Source organism: Apteryx rowi, unplaced genomic scaffold (genome assembly GCF_003343035.1).
Source record: "Apteryx rowi isolate R43461 unplaced genomic scaffold, aptRow1 scaffold_321, whole genome shotgun sequence".
NCBI lineage: Eukaryota > Metazoa > Chordata > Aves > Apterygiformes > Apterygidae > Apteryx > Apteryx rowi.
Window position 1 is genome coordinate 546415 of NW_020449653.1, and position 14671 is coordinate 561085.

At 39.2% G+C, this 14671-nt stretch overlaps 1 protein-coding gene across 4 annotated transcripts in view; it reads left to right on the forward strand.

The window, feature by feature from the left end:
* The first annotated feature begins 2683 nt into the window (after nt 1-2683).
* The window catches only part of SEL1L3 (SEL1L family member 3), a 34537-nt gene continuing 22549 nt past the window's right edge, over nt 2684-14671 (forward strand). For 2 of the 4 annotated variants that reach the window (XM_026071113.1, XM_026071114.1), the window contains exons 1-6: nt 4493-5060; nt 6968-7094; nt 9738-9857; nt 10068-10189; nt 11509-11624; nt 14049-14104. In XM_026071113.1, the coding sequence (XP_025926898.1) occupies nt 4562-5060; nt 6968-7094; nt 9738-9857; nt 10068-10189; nt 11509-11624; nt 14049-14104 (1040 nt within the window). In that variant the 5' untranslated portion in view covers nt 4493-4561. Of the gene's footprint in view, nt 2728-4492; nt 5061-6967; nt 7095-9737; nt 9858-10067; nt 10190-11508; nt 11625-14048; nt 14105-14671 lie in introns of those variants that run through there. The other 2 variants (XM_026071111.1, XM_026071112.1) reach the window with 2 other exon arrangements.

A 14671-nucleotide genomic window follows, 5' to 3' on the forward strand; every position in this document is an offset into this window, starting at 1 on the left:
GCTCGCGGAGCCCGCGGCGGGCGACGTTAATTCCGCCTTCCCGGCCCCGAAGGAGTGGCGGTGCCTCTGACATACCCCGTCTGCGCGTAGCTCTGTGGTAGATACAGCGCGGGCACTGGCCTACGGAAACAATCGCGTCTGAAAAGCATCTAGTGAACAAAGCCCAGCTTCTTTCCCTCTCTTTGTGGTGCTAAACACAAACTCCAGTCAAAGTTCTTGTGTGCATGTACGCTACTGGTGCTGACCAGGAGCGGATCAGCGCCTCTGTGGTGTGTGCCTCCTTGTAGTTCAGCAATTCTGAAAATTTAGCATGACGTGGCAGGTGCTCACAGGTAAAAGGCTATGGTTGTCCTCAGGCCTTGTGCATACAGGTGCAGTTTCATCACGTTATGCAGAGTTTCTGCAGGGGTGAACTCAGGGAGGATCCCACTGAGATCTTATTACAGCTAGTAAAGGAATAATTTTGGATAATTCCTGTAATATTTCACAGTTTAAAATTTCCCCTTTCCAGCCAGTTGTTGTGAAAAGTGATTTTCTCCTATCACTCGGTGGGATGACTTGAGCAAACTTCTTCAGATTCAGAAGATCTTAAGAAAAAAAGCTGTATGGTTTGTATGATTATAAAAACAATCTTGTGACTGTAATAAACTCGTAGCTTCCAAAAGACTGTGGAGCAGCTCTGTGAAATTAGCTGTATGTGATTGCTCAACAGCATGAGTGTCCACAAAGCTGGCAAACTTGGTGTTACACTTTGCTGGTGGTGCTGGATAAAGTTCTGAAACGATGCAGGTTGTACGACTATTCATCACTGAGGATGATTTTGAAATAGAGGCTGAGAGAGATGTAGAACAGACTCCCTGCCTCGAGGAGAACGTGAAATGGAAATGAGAGTCAAACTCATTCAGGCAATCTCCTCACGTTCTCCAAGACAATCCGTGCTGAAAGAGGGGAGTGGAAAAGATGGGGTCTCTCTCACTTCCTGCATGGGCCTAGAAGTTACTGAGAACAGTTTCAAAACTGACAGATTTCTCCGGAAGCAGAGCATATACATGTTTGGGCAGTTAAGTTCAAAGACGGTCTGTCTGCTGGTGGATTTCTCCATCAGTCAGGTTAACCATCTTAAAGCTGCGCTGCACAATGAGGCCCCCACACCTTCCTTGTTGAACTCCGGCTGTTAGTTTTATGGTGACATTTTTAATCCAGCATAGCTGGCCTGAGTTAAGGGCTCCATTTACTACATTGGGGAACTTTTTTTATTTCAATCTCATAATCACGCTCCTTGTGTAATCCTTTCATCCTAGCTTTCTATAATCAGGGATTATGTATGATCATTATCTGAGGTAATGGGGAGGGAAAAGCTGGGGTTCCTGAGAGTAGAAACATTTAGATAATATGTGTGTTGTGTAGTACACTGAGGAGCACCATACAGAGATGAGCAAGTGGTTAACAGACTCAACCACGGTCTGGAAGAATTTACTGTCTCTAGTCTCTGCTGCTGCTGGATCTATGCGGAGCTACTCYGGGGTCTGCACTCTGCTCCTTACTACATGAGCCTCCAGAAGGATTTGTTAGAAGTGGTGTAACACTGGACCCAAACATGTTTCATGCCTTTTTGCAGCATCTGTCTCAATTAATACATCCAGCACCAATGAGTACGAAGAAGCAATTTTKGGGTAGGTCTGCCAAAGCTGTTTTGGCAGACCTGGCACTAAGTCCAAGGCAGTACAACCAACACAACTGAAGTTGACTTCATGCAGTCAGCAATCACTGTGCTTCACACCTCAGTGCTCTGGGAACATGCAGCTTGTTCTACCTGGGACTGGCTTTGGATTGCAGAGCTTACTACTTCAAGATCCCCAGTGCTAAAAGCAGCTAAATTTCTGCCAGACCCAGCCTGGAGGCAGAAGAGCCACACGCGCACACTGCTGTATCTAAGTTAATAAACCCTACCAGACCCAGGTTGTCTTTGCTGAGAGCTAGCTCCTGTGTTTCCGCATTGGATAAACCACTCAGATAATTGAGAGCTGGCTGTATGTATTTTGACTGTAAACGTGCATGTGGTAAGCACACAGTGGTAACAGAATACGTTATAGTGTCTACCTGGTGGTCTTCATTTTTGGATAACCACTTAGAAGGACTTTCATAATCTGGGAGCTGGGTCATGAGAAAGATAATAATAGATTGCACAGATCAGATTGTTTAGAAGTGTTCTTTATTGTAAGGTCAGAAGTTGTTTAATAAATACGAGCGATCCCCACCAAGTAAAAAAAGTTTAAAACAATCTGTGGTTGCTGTGATGTATTTTTAATGGTTTTAGAAATATCTATAACCAAAGAAGAATTATATAGGAATCTTAAAATAATAGTATCTTTGTCAAGTCCAGCCCTGAAAAGTGTTAGAATTGRTATTAAAATTAAGGTTGTCTGATAACTTTTGTGCTGTTTTTTGTGCATGTGTGTTACTACATGATGTGGTAACTTTTGCAGTGGGCAGCAGCCTCCTATTACTAACTATTCCTTTTTATCGCCCTCCTTAGGCCCTACTTAATAGATACCATTTAAACTCTTGCCTGCAGGTAAATTTGTCAAATTTGAGTGGGTGTTTCTACTGTGCTTTCCCATTAGTGACAGAAAAGTTAATTTAGTTTTTACAGTATCCTCTTTACAGAATGAGAAATGAGGCGGAGATGGAGGAAGGCTATTACTGTGAAGAGTCTACTTTTTGCAGGTACTCAGCCTAGATCCTGACATTGCAGTGTTTTGCATTTTATTTGTTTAAAGTGTGTATCGTAGTGATTACACATGTATTTATCAACGTTCAACATCCCTCCACATCTGGCCTCCTGTGCCTCTTTTTGGACACCAAAAAAATAAAAACACTTAGTTGGTTGTTCTTGTGGAAACTGGTTTAAGTGACAAGTTAGATGTAAGGATATGAACTAGGGACATTATCTAAATTTATCCAGCTGCCTGCAATGATATCCTGCTTTCTCTTCCAAAAGTTCCTTCACTCAGTTTTATCTTCCAGCTTCTGTCTTAAATAAAGCCAAGGTCTTAGGAAAAATAATCTCCTCTACATACTGCTGTGTTCCACTTGCAACATAGAGGTCTCCGGTATGTTTAAGGATGTAGGGATTCCAGGGGGAAAAAAAGCACCTGATCATATCATTAAATGCAAAATCATCATCTGTAGGAACAAGGAGGTTGTACAGGCAAACTTATTTCTGGCTTTTCCCAATATTTACAGCATTGGCCACCTTAATGTTTTTTTCAGTGTAGCTCTCAAGCAGTGTCGTCATATTTTTAAGAAGAAAAAAGCAGAAGAGGTTATCATAAGGAGCTTTACTGATCCGCATTCTGGATCATTAGCAAGGTCGTGTCCTTCAGACAATATCATACTTCTGATAGTTAGAAATCTACAGACCRTTTGGCTGAAACGTTTAAATGTTTCAGGAGTTGCAATGAAAAACTCTGATCAATCCAAGCCAGATATCCAAGATAAATTTCAGTCCAATTTGTTAAAGTTTGGCCATGTTAAAAGTCACTGAAGACAGATCTTCTCATTTTAAGTAATCTCGACTACCAGCTTCCCTGGTAATGTTGAGTGACAGTTCTGGGTAWTTTAGACAGGTCAAGGAAGCTGACAGAAGCGCGGGGACGGTGGCTGGCCTTCCAGGCTGAGTAATCCCCAGCAACCTTGGCAGTGCCTCAAGCCAGCCACTGGCTGCACGGCGGGAACAAAAGAAGAGGTTTGAAGCTTTAGAGACAAGAACTTCATCACGGAGGATAATCCCAGTGTAAGGCCCGACCAAGGCACTCTCTCTCAAAGCACTTTCTAATATACGAGGCTATAGAGAGCAAAAGCTGAGCCAGTGCTGTCTGCTGGCTTGTTGCTCAGATATGTAAGTGCACCTTCAGGATAAGAGCATTTCTGTAATAAGCTCCTAGCGCTTTATAAACATGAATGCATTCTCAGGAGACCGGTGCTAAGTGCCTTGGTTGTTATTCCTGCTCTTCAGATAACTGCATGAAAGGTAGCAAAATTAGGCAATTTTTTTCAAAATATGTAGAAACATGAGGGTGCAGCAGTACAGCTGAACAACAGTACAAAGAATAAATGCTAATAAATTTTAGTAGTTGTTCTTTAGGCCTGATTGTGGGAACCTGTGTAAATAGCATGACGTGTAAGTCAGTATCTTAGTAAACCGGATTCTGCTTGCAGAAGGACAGAAGGATACACCTTGTAAACACAGTTTGTGTGTAGAAGCATATATAACTTTTAACTTGATGTAGGTTACTTGTTACCATTAAAACCTTGACAGCATCTCTTCGGTAATCCATAGCTACTTGCTGTGTGAAAGAATCTTTGTATTTTGGAGTCTGAGCACTGTATATAAACTTTTTGCTTATGCCATTTTCTGTTGTTATTGTGATTATATTAGTAATCACATAAACTTAGTTCTGTGATTAACTTTTTTTTTTCTTTTTTTCAGAATTTTGTGCCAGCCTTTGGCAAGGAGACATTACGGACAACAGCAGTCATTCCACAGTTTGAACAAAACATGGGTCACGTGGACTTTATTCATTTAAACGTTTTAGAAAAGAAAGTTCTTAACAACTCTGAGGTTTCAGTTCAGTATTTATGTTCTAAGCCTTGTATTGTCAACCTGGAAGCAATAGCTTCCTCAGAGTTCAGGACTGGTGTGTCTGTATATAGAAGAAGATGGAAGGATGAGCAGAACCTTTATGTTAGTAGAACACGACAAGTACACTTGAAATTTCCAAGCATCATGGTTTACAGAGATGATTATGTCATCAGAAACTCAGTAATAGTGCACAGCGTGATACTGTACGCATGGATTAGTCATGCATCAGTTAGCAGCTATGATGTTAAGCAGAACGAAAGCTATCAGTGGGCAGTTGCCAGGAATTACACTTTTTTAGAAGCAGTTCCACCTTTTAAACGCCCATACAAAGACCACAAAGTTTGTCTTCAGTGGGGCACTGACTATTTGTGGACGCTCCAGGCAAACAAGATACCTCAGTGCCCTCATGAAAGCGGTATGTGCAATGTCACTTTTTTTTTTTTCAAGAGAACTAATGGTACCCAAGTAACATCTTCTTTAAGCTGTTAGTAAATATTAAATGTTATGTAGAACGACTTACTTCTGTGGCAGAAAAGTTGTGGTCTATGTTGTTGAATATGTAAACTTTATAACTGGTTAGGGTTGCAAATGACCACAGTCCTGTACTCCCTCAGAGCTGGCCTACTCCATCCCAGGCAGCCTGCAGATTTTGAGCAGCACTGCCTTGTAGTTTCTGTTTATGTTCACAGAACTTTATTTAAAGCCCACTGATGTCAGTGGGCATCATTTCATTTTCTTCAGAGAGGTTTGTTCAGTCCCTTGATTCAGGTCCAGTCCTACAGTTCCTACACACGTAATTCTCATACAGGAGGTCTACCTGGCTTCTACCTAAGATTGTGGACATACTTTCAGAAACAGATTTATAAGACGTTATAGTGCATTCCACTTTATAGTGGTTTTTTTTTGCCTGAAGCCATTATGGACTAGTAATTTTTGCTTTAAAAATGAACTAGTTTTAAATACAAAAATGTTTTTAATAAATTTATTTTTCATCATTCTAGTACGTTTAGGCCAGTGTTAATTAAATTGATACGTTGTGTTTGAGCCTTTTAGTTAATTCTGAGTTCTGTTCAAGTACAGCTTCACACAAATCACAAGGAAGAATAACCATCATCTGGTAAACAAGAAGTATATCATTTACAATTTGTTAATACAAAACATAAAATGTTAGCATTCCTATAAAAATAAGTTTTTATATCTTAGTTGTATCTTACTGGTTAGCAAGAGAAATACTTTATTTACTGCCATTTTTATATATTTAAGTATTTGTATTTGTATATCTAAATATAAAGCCTATATTACATGTTGTCCAACTTTATAAATTACTGAAACTCACAATTCTGCTTTCCAGGTTTTCTCAGAGTTCTGCTGATTTTTTTCTATCTGCCTATCTCTAGCTTTACATCTGCTGATAACTCTTTTTCTTCTCACTATATATTCAAAGCAGAACCTAGAAGCAAAACAGTTATTTAATTTCAAAGGTTTCTCTCTTAGCAAATCCAATAAAGGTATTTGTGTCATTTGTTTTCACTGCATTGGCATGTAGATACACTGAGGATGAACAAGGAAACAAGGAGGTTACTACCTTCAGAGGCTTTCCAAAATACCTGCTGGAGACATACGATAAGAGCATATGAATGCTGTGAAACATTATCATATGCATTATTTAAATATAGTTATTTAAATATACATTATAGATAAGAAATAGGAGGCAATAACATTTTATTTGAATTTTTTTTTAACTTTTATCTAATTGCTTAAATTTCTTTTAGGAAAGCTGATGATATGTAATGGGCTTGGAGGTATTTTTCCTGATTCTTAGCAGGGGCRGCATTATCAGTTAGATTTAGTATAGCATTATGCATGTCAGTATCTATCCATACATATGGTATAAAATAGAGAGCTGAAAATGGAGAGCAAGCCCAAGAGCTGTGGAGCATTCCCACGTAGGTATAACCAAAGGTAGAATGATATTTAAATGAATAATATAAATCAAGTTTTCCTCCTCACTAATTTAAATGGACGTTATAACTGGTTCTTTAAGTATCTTAGATTTAAATCAGTCCATTCTGTCCCTGCTTCTAAATAGCAGCTGGGATGGACTCCATGTCACTTTATTTTCTGTGGGTTATTCCTACCAAGCTGGTAATGTACTTAGAAACAGAGAGTGAACTTGTGCTTAAGGACTTTCTGAGGTTTGCATTAATTTTTGATCTGTTGTGTGATTCATATGTTTGACTCTGTACAAGTATGAGCTGTTAATGGGAGGGGCAGTTGTCAATGCTTGTTTTCAGGCAGATTAAGAAAGGTTGTATTTTGCAGATGGTGTCCAGATTCTCAGCTTCATATATGCATCCAGTGGGGAGAAAACAGGAATTGTGAAGAAATTTGAACGATTTGAAAACAGAGAACTTGAGACAGTCAGACAACATCAGATTGATTATCCAATGTAAGTACACGCAAATTACTGAAGCTGGTTGCAATTAATTTTTAAAGGCTGTAGTCTCTGCTTAGACTCTTAGGCTATATATCACCAATAAAAAGATTATTGCCTGCTAATATGAAAAATGGCTCAAAAGGAAACTATTTAGGGATTTGTTCTGTTCTCTTTCAGTTTTGGAAGGAATTAAGCTTAACCTCAGAACAATACTTATCTTAGTGCAGTGCTGCATAAGAGAGAGCAGGGGTAGGTGTAACTTAGCTGGGTAGGTACACTGTTAGCAGGATAAGTTAGTTTATATGTGCTGTCATGATCAGACTGCTTCTGGTATCTGTGCTGTCTCATGACTACCTAGCCTGAGGTTTTCTGCACTGCAGAGAGCTCTGCATTTCAAACACTCTTTGCAGACTAAGTGCTGAATAGGGTTTCCTGCAAGGGCGGGCAGTGAGGAACAGCTTTTTCCCTTTAAATTCGCACTGTAGTTTATTTTGCAGCAGCAAGCCCTTAGTGATAGAGTCCCCTGCCTAGACAAGTCGTCTAGCTTGAGCTTATACTGTTTCCTTCCACCATTCCCATGTAAATGGTCCCAGTGGTACAGGAGTAAAGCACGTAGGCCCTGCACTCTCCTCAGTCACAGAGGAATCACACTGGGAAGGTCACCTTGCTCTACTCATCTCCCCCTTCCCAAAGCTGTCATAACTCTTCAGTCACATTTTGCAACCTTAGAGAAACAAATAGACATACCTCTCCCTCTCACCAGAGGCTGTTACCCTGGCAGCATTATTAGAGACAGGAGATGATCTCAGGAACTTGTGCTTGCCTGCTGGTTTGCATTTGGCCTGTAGTCACAAGGAGAGTGCCAAAAAAGCCTTGCCAACTAGAACAGGTTCCATAGGAACTAATAGCATCGAACTATGCACTGAAGTCATAAGTACGGAGCAATTTTTAGCTCCTAGCCTCTTCAGGATGGGTTTACACACTCTGCTGCCCTTGGCACACCGGTGCAGTTGCATTCTGCTTTTGGCACGGAGATGCCGAGGGTTTGGTTGAGAATATATAGCATGAATTTATACAGCTCTTTCCCTGCTCCACACAATTCCCCCCATCTTGTCTTCAGGTTGTCTTGCCAGTCTTAACATGAAGCATTGCCGGTGCATGGTGGCTGCATGACAGTCTCAGATAGCTATGTTATGGAATAGAAGAGGAAGAGGTCCTCACAGTTTTTCCTTCAGCTGTCTCTAAGTAAATGGTGTATGCCCATTGCACCAAAAGGCAGACAGAAGCAGATGGATCAAACTAAAGTTACTCATTTGACTTCAGTCAGGRATTTAGTTGACTAAAGAAGATCCCTCTTAAGCTTTCCAATAGAGATTTTCTTCTGTCATTTAACAGGGCAGATAAGCTTAAATGTAATGAAAGCAGACTGGAGATAGACAGCTGTCATTTGAGGCAGCTGCCCGCAGACCATCTGCAGCAAGGTTAGGATAGGGCTGTACGGGGCTATGCACTCTTTACAGCCTTCTGCAGCAGTGGAAAATGTGAAATGAGTCAGCATTGTCCCAAACTCTTTGTCCCGAGAAATATGTCCAGAACAGTCATGTGCTCAGACTGACAGTCAAGGATTAAATGGAGACTGCAGTGTTTCAGCTTGCTCTATCGCCAGAGATGGAAGATGACAGGAATGATACACAAGCATAAGTAGTATTTCTGAAAGCACAGTGTTTGTCTGTAGATTATAATGATCTATTTACAAGCGATCATGATTCTACCTCACCCACATACTACTTGTGGAGGATATGGCACTATTAGCTACAGAAGGTGTAGACTCTATTAGGGAAAACTTCACCATGCTTGCACTTTTTGAAGTGGAAAGCAGCTGTCAGGCTTTCAGGCCTACATTGGTTTCGTTTAGGTAAAGATACAAGGTACTGTATGTTTTGTAATTTTTCTCAAGGGAAACAAGGCAAGCTGACCCAATACTAAGCTACTATAAATAAACAAATATTGACATTTTTCTTAATTGTAGAAATACAAAATACAAGTGATATCTCCTAAAAGTCAGTAAGAAAAGAGAACTTCTTTATCAGGAGATGATAATAATTGTAATCTTTGTTTGGTTATAACCCACTGGAGTTAGGGTTTTCAAAAGCATTCGGCATTGTCCTAGCTTTGCTTTTATGGAAATAAGTGGTCACATTCCTGTTAATAGCACTGGAAGCAGTTCTAGTCTGGCACAGAGGAGCTCCTTAAAATCAAATACTGTGGTATAAATTCTGCTTTTAGTGCCTCAGCAAATCTGCTTTGTAATGTCATCAAAGTCAGTGAAATCACTCCAGCTTTGTACAGAATTTGCTCAGTAGATAGGGTTATTGGGTCTTTGGTTTGCTTTTTATTCGCCACAACTCCATAGTTTGCACAGGCTCCACCTTTATATATCCTGTGATAACTCTGTGACAGCTGTTCATATCTGTACTACCCAGAGGCTGGATTCATTTTTAACTGCCTTTCCCAAGCACATTTCCACAGTTGGCATTTAGCATAGAAGAGATAGCTTAGTTCTTACTGATTTCCACAATCAAAATTATAAGAACATCCATTTGGGGATTTTGTCCTGGAGTCTGATTGCATGAGGTTGACTTGCAGTTGTMTCAGTTGTTTTTTCAGTTCTCTGCTGATGTGGGGTCTGGCCAGAGCTCAGATCCACCGTTCTGGAACTGATTCAGGTTACACTCCCTTCCTTTCCTTTCATGTCAGTACCACAAAAGTGCACAGGTAAGAGGAGGTCACAGATCCAAAAATCTTAGGTACTTCTGTTCTGCAGATTTTTACTGTATAGAATGTGTCCTGTCCTGAAGATTACATGTGTAAAACAGGTTTGCTGAGTTCAAGTGGAATGCATGCTTTTCAAATGACAGAGGTTTTAAAAACCAAAGGGAGATTTCTCATCAGGAGTGGACTGATTGTTTCTTTTTGCTCATGCAGGTTCACAATTTCAATCTGGCTGTATTTACTGCATTACTGTGAAATGGATCTGTGTGGTATACTCTATTTTATTGATCCAAAAGAAATGTATAGTACTCCTGCTGTGTTTCTAAATGAGGAAGGTAAGTAATATTGTAAAAGGCCTTCTGAAGGGACCAATGTAATCTTTGTAGACCTGTGTCTAAGAACAACATTTATAAATACATTATCAGACCTATTTTGTGAAACTGATCGCTTGTGAATTGCTTCTTTTTGTCCATTATGTCTGAAAAGGAAAATAGCTACTATATTAATAGAGTAAAACTGAAAAATAGTCACATAACCATCTAATCTTGGCTAATTTCAAGAAATGTCTGTTCCCTTTTCTGTTTTTTTTCTTCAAGAGCAGTCTGTACTATCAGGAGGATGGACTGAATCTTGTAGATCAGGAAAATATACTGGGATTAAACAGTCCTTTCTTGATAGACAGCCTTCATTAATATTGTAATATTGTGCCCAATTCTTATTTCCTAAAGAAAATTTGGAACAGCCTCAGAGAAAGTCCAAATGGTTCAAGTTCTCTCCTATAACGTAATGTTCAAGAAGCTCAGTCTAATTCCCTGATTCAAAAACAGCTTGAGAGGCAACTGGTTCTTTCATAAGACATAACATTTTTCCCCTCTCAAAAGTTTCACAACTAATCTCTTCCTTTCTGTTATTTTTGCTGTTTCTATTTTCTCTGTCATGTTACCAGTCCAGATAATTAATCATTAGAATAGTTGACCTAGGGCTGTGGTACCTTTTCCATTATTCATATTATTTCCATTAAAAACTTTTCTTTAAAGAGCAAACAAAAATGACAACTCAACTAGAAGTTATTGGCTTGATATAAGATTTGGTTGAAGAGGTTCTAGAGCCTGTTCTACTCACAGCGTTAGACTAGATTAACATAATAGCTTATTCTGCTTTTAAGAACTCAGACCGTGAGTCTGACTTCTGCAATTCCAAGTAATAGGGCCTAGAGTCATCTTGTACCTGTTCATTGCACTTTTTCTTGCATGCTAACAGTAGTGCATTGGGTAAATACTAATGTCCCTTGTTCTTCTCTGCTATTTGCTGGAAGTCAAGTCTGCTTCCTGGTGGTTGAGATCAACTGTAGTGCTTTTCTTGTTTGTCTTAAGTTTAGCATGGGTTTATCCTTCAGACAAGTTGGTTTGACTCAATAATTTCATGTGGGAGCCCATGCATTAGCATCTGGTATATGTACCTGAAATACGGAGCATGGTTCCCTGTGATTCTGTTAGAATGGATGTATTGCTTGGTGAGTCCCCGGATCTTTGTTGGTGCTGAAGAGGGTGGAATCACTCTGAATGATACTATAGGAAACCCATTCTTAATGTCAGTCAGTATTGCTGTGAACTTTATTTCCTTTTTTTTTTTAACCTTATTGTTCCTCTGTCAGGTTACGTCCATATTCAGATGCACCTCATTAGAGGAGATGATCTTGCAGTGAAAACTAGCTTCAGCCTTCCTCTGAGGCAGTGGTTTCGACTGGATCTCTCCTTTAAGGGTGGAGAGGTATGTGTGCTAATGAACTACAGGAACAAGACTGAGATTTGTCTAATTTGATTATGTCTCTGACAACCGTTTTAACTGCTAAGGCTGAGAGAAATAGTGTAGTTTGCACATGTTCACACAGCAAAAAAGTGAAAACCCCCGAATTAGAAATTGGCTGGATATGTTCAGACCCAACTTTGGGAAATTGGCTTAGATGCTTAAGGTAAGAGCCTAGAATTAGTATATATTCAGTGGGTATCCTCATACATAGTTGCTGTCCGCAGACTTCAGACTCTATAGGCAACCAGGGTTCCTAGCTAGATACCTTACTTAGATACTTAAAGTTACATGGTGTGAATAGCCCCTAGGGCCTGGGACTTAGAGGCTCAAATGTTTTTACCATCCTGATATGAAATTTTAAGTGTCTGGACTTCCGTGTACAGTAGCAGGCCTCTTGACTAGATGTTATTGTTAGCATAGTTTTGCTGCTAACAGCAGGAAAAGTAACAACATGTTCCACTAAAACTAACGTTTTTTTGGTAATCTAAAGTCTACTCTTATAAAAACATACCTCTGTATTCCAGTCACTTTTACTTAGCATAGGAAAAAAAGCAGAAGGCATGTGCAGTTTCCTAAGTTTTGCATATTTGACTAAGCAGCATAGGATTGCTTGCCATTAAAAGACAGAAAAATATTGCACCATCCCTCTCTGGTAGATCAAATACATAATTTACATTTTAATAAATCACAGTTGTTTTTCACAAGAACCTCCAAAAGCAGCTCTGAAAACAAGTCTGTCTCCCTGCCCAAGTTCTTGTTTCTGCCTCCTGCTAGAATGTGAAAATCATCAAAAATGTTTCCAGTCTTTTTTCTCTCAATTTCTTTCTCCTTGAAAACGACTGAATTGATTTCATTTTGCATCATAAAAATAATTGCTAATTAATCAGCAGAACAACTGAAACAAATTGGAAGTATGAGATAAAAGACTGATAAAGCTGAAATAGAGAGAGCAACGTAGTCTGAACTACTGCCATTCCTCTTGTACCCCACCTACATTTAAACATGTAAATGGTGAAACAGAGCCAAAGTTCCATAGAGCAGACTTGTCTTGCAAGAAAATCAGGTAGAAATGTACAATTATTTTTAATATAACGTCTTTTTTAAGGATTTTGTTAAAGGGAGAAGTGAAATAAGTGTTTTGTGCAATCAGAACTGTCTTTCTCTGCTTGTTTAAAGTGTAGTTATAATTTAAGCTTGTGGAAAAGGAAGAGCATATGGACTGAAGCTCAGCTTCAGGTGCAAATGTAATTGCTGCTATCAGTGTTGACATAAGGTATATTAGTGCCTTCCTGTTGGGAATTTGATGATTGCTTGTAAGATTAAATTTAAAAAAATTATTCTTCAATCAGAGGGCAGAATGAATTTACTCAGGCATGAGGTAAAACCTATAGTCAAATAATTTGCACTTCTGGATGAAATAAGGTAGCCACAACGAGTTTAATCAGCACTTTTGTTGAAAGAAGAGGAAGTAGAGCCAAACTAAAAAACATTCCAGTACTTAGAGCCATTCTCTGGGACAGATGAAGCTGTGGTTCAGTTCCATCTTATTGTCGTGTCTTTCTGGAGCAAGTTATTAAATCCTCAAAAGGTACACAAGCATCTCCTTATTTAGGCACTTATTTCACAGTCATCCATTAGATACATTAGTCCAGCATGACCTTAGGCGAAACACCTGAATTAGGGAAGGCTAGGGAACTGAGGCATCAAAAAATGGAGAGCCAGATTTTATGAGCATTTAAAGATGCAGATGAATCCCTAAAGGTACCCAGGCACTTCAAATAATTTTGCAGGGTGCTTATGTGAGTTCTTAGACAGCTTTTGAAAGCACCAACATATCTGAAAATCCCATCTTAGCCTCCTTTTCAGGTATGCAAATACTTTTAACCATTCTGGCATTGGAAGTCTACCTAGTGCATCTCTTGTAGAAGTAGGAGTTCAACCCAGACTTTTTTAAGTCAGGGTGTGTTATTTTAGCCTTAAGGCCATTCTTCACCTGTAAGCAAGAGCTTTTTGAAAAGATCAATATTCTCTTAATTTAGCGTCTCTCCAGTACATAAGCAAAACTGTCTTTAACACTTTGGAAGAGCGAAAGCTTCAGCAAAATACTAATGTCTCATAACTGAACACAGGAATGAAATAGCTGAAGTAGGCAACATCTGTGCTATTCTTGCTGTTTTTCTTCTCTCACTATTGGCTAGGACAGACCAGTGCCAATGCTTTCCGTTAAACTTTCCCAACATAAATCAGATAGTGACATCATCCCCTTTAACACAGAGGAGATACAATAAGCTGCAGCTGTGATTTTCAAAATTGAGTGTTATGTGGCTTAAACAACATACCTTGTAATATTTAGTCTATTATAACTAATATTTTATATTCTTTTAGATAGAAGTAAGCAGTGTTGGGAAGAATTTGAAAAGGCATCATCATCAGTCTTTTATGTAAGCAGCATTTTTCCCTTTGCCAAGTAATATGTGTATGTGTTCAGATGTGGAGAAGGGGGGGTACAAGTTTTTAACTGAGATTGTAGATGACTCTCGAAATGTCAGTGCTCTCTTTCTGCTCTTACACTCTCAAAAACAGCATGCATTACTGTGTTTACATTGGACAAGATCTGAACATTTCTGTTGATAATATGAGTTATTTGATGTTGCACAATCCAGTACTGGAGTCTGACCCAAAGCCCCACTAAAACTGAGGTCGGGAGCATTGAGATCAGTCTTTGGATGAAGTCCTGGCCTCACTGAAGTCAAGGGAAGTTTTGCTATTGCTGTGAGGGAACTAGGGGATTTTACCACTGAAATTATCTGCTTTGCTTCGGTAGGTAGCAAAATCTGCTTTGATTTTCGCTGGCATGATCATCGTAACTCTCTTATCAAGAGGTTTTGGTTTTATTATTCTTGCCCTAACTTTGATTCTAAGCAACTGAATCATATGCCATTTTTTAGAAATAGATCTTATATAATTTCCTTTCACTCTAACTTAAAACGGACTCTCTCTTGTATAAA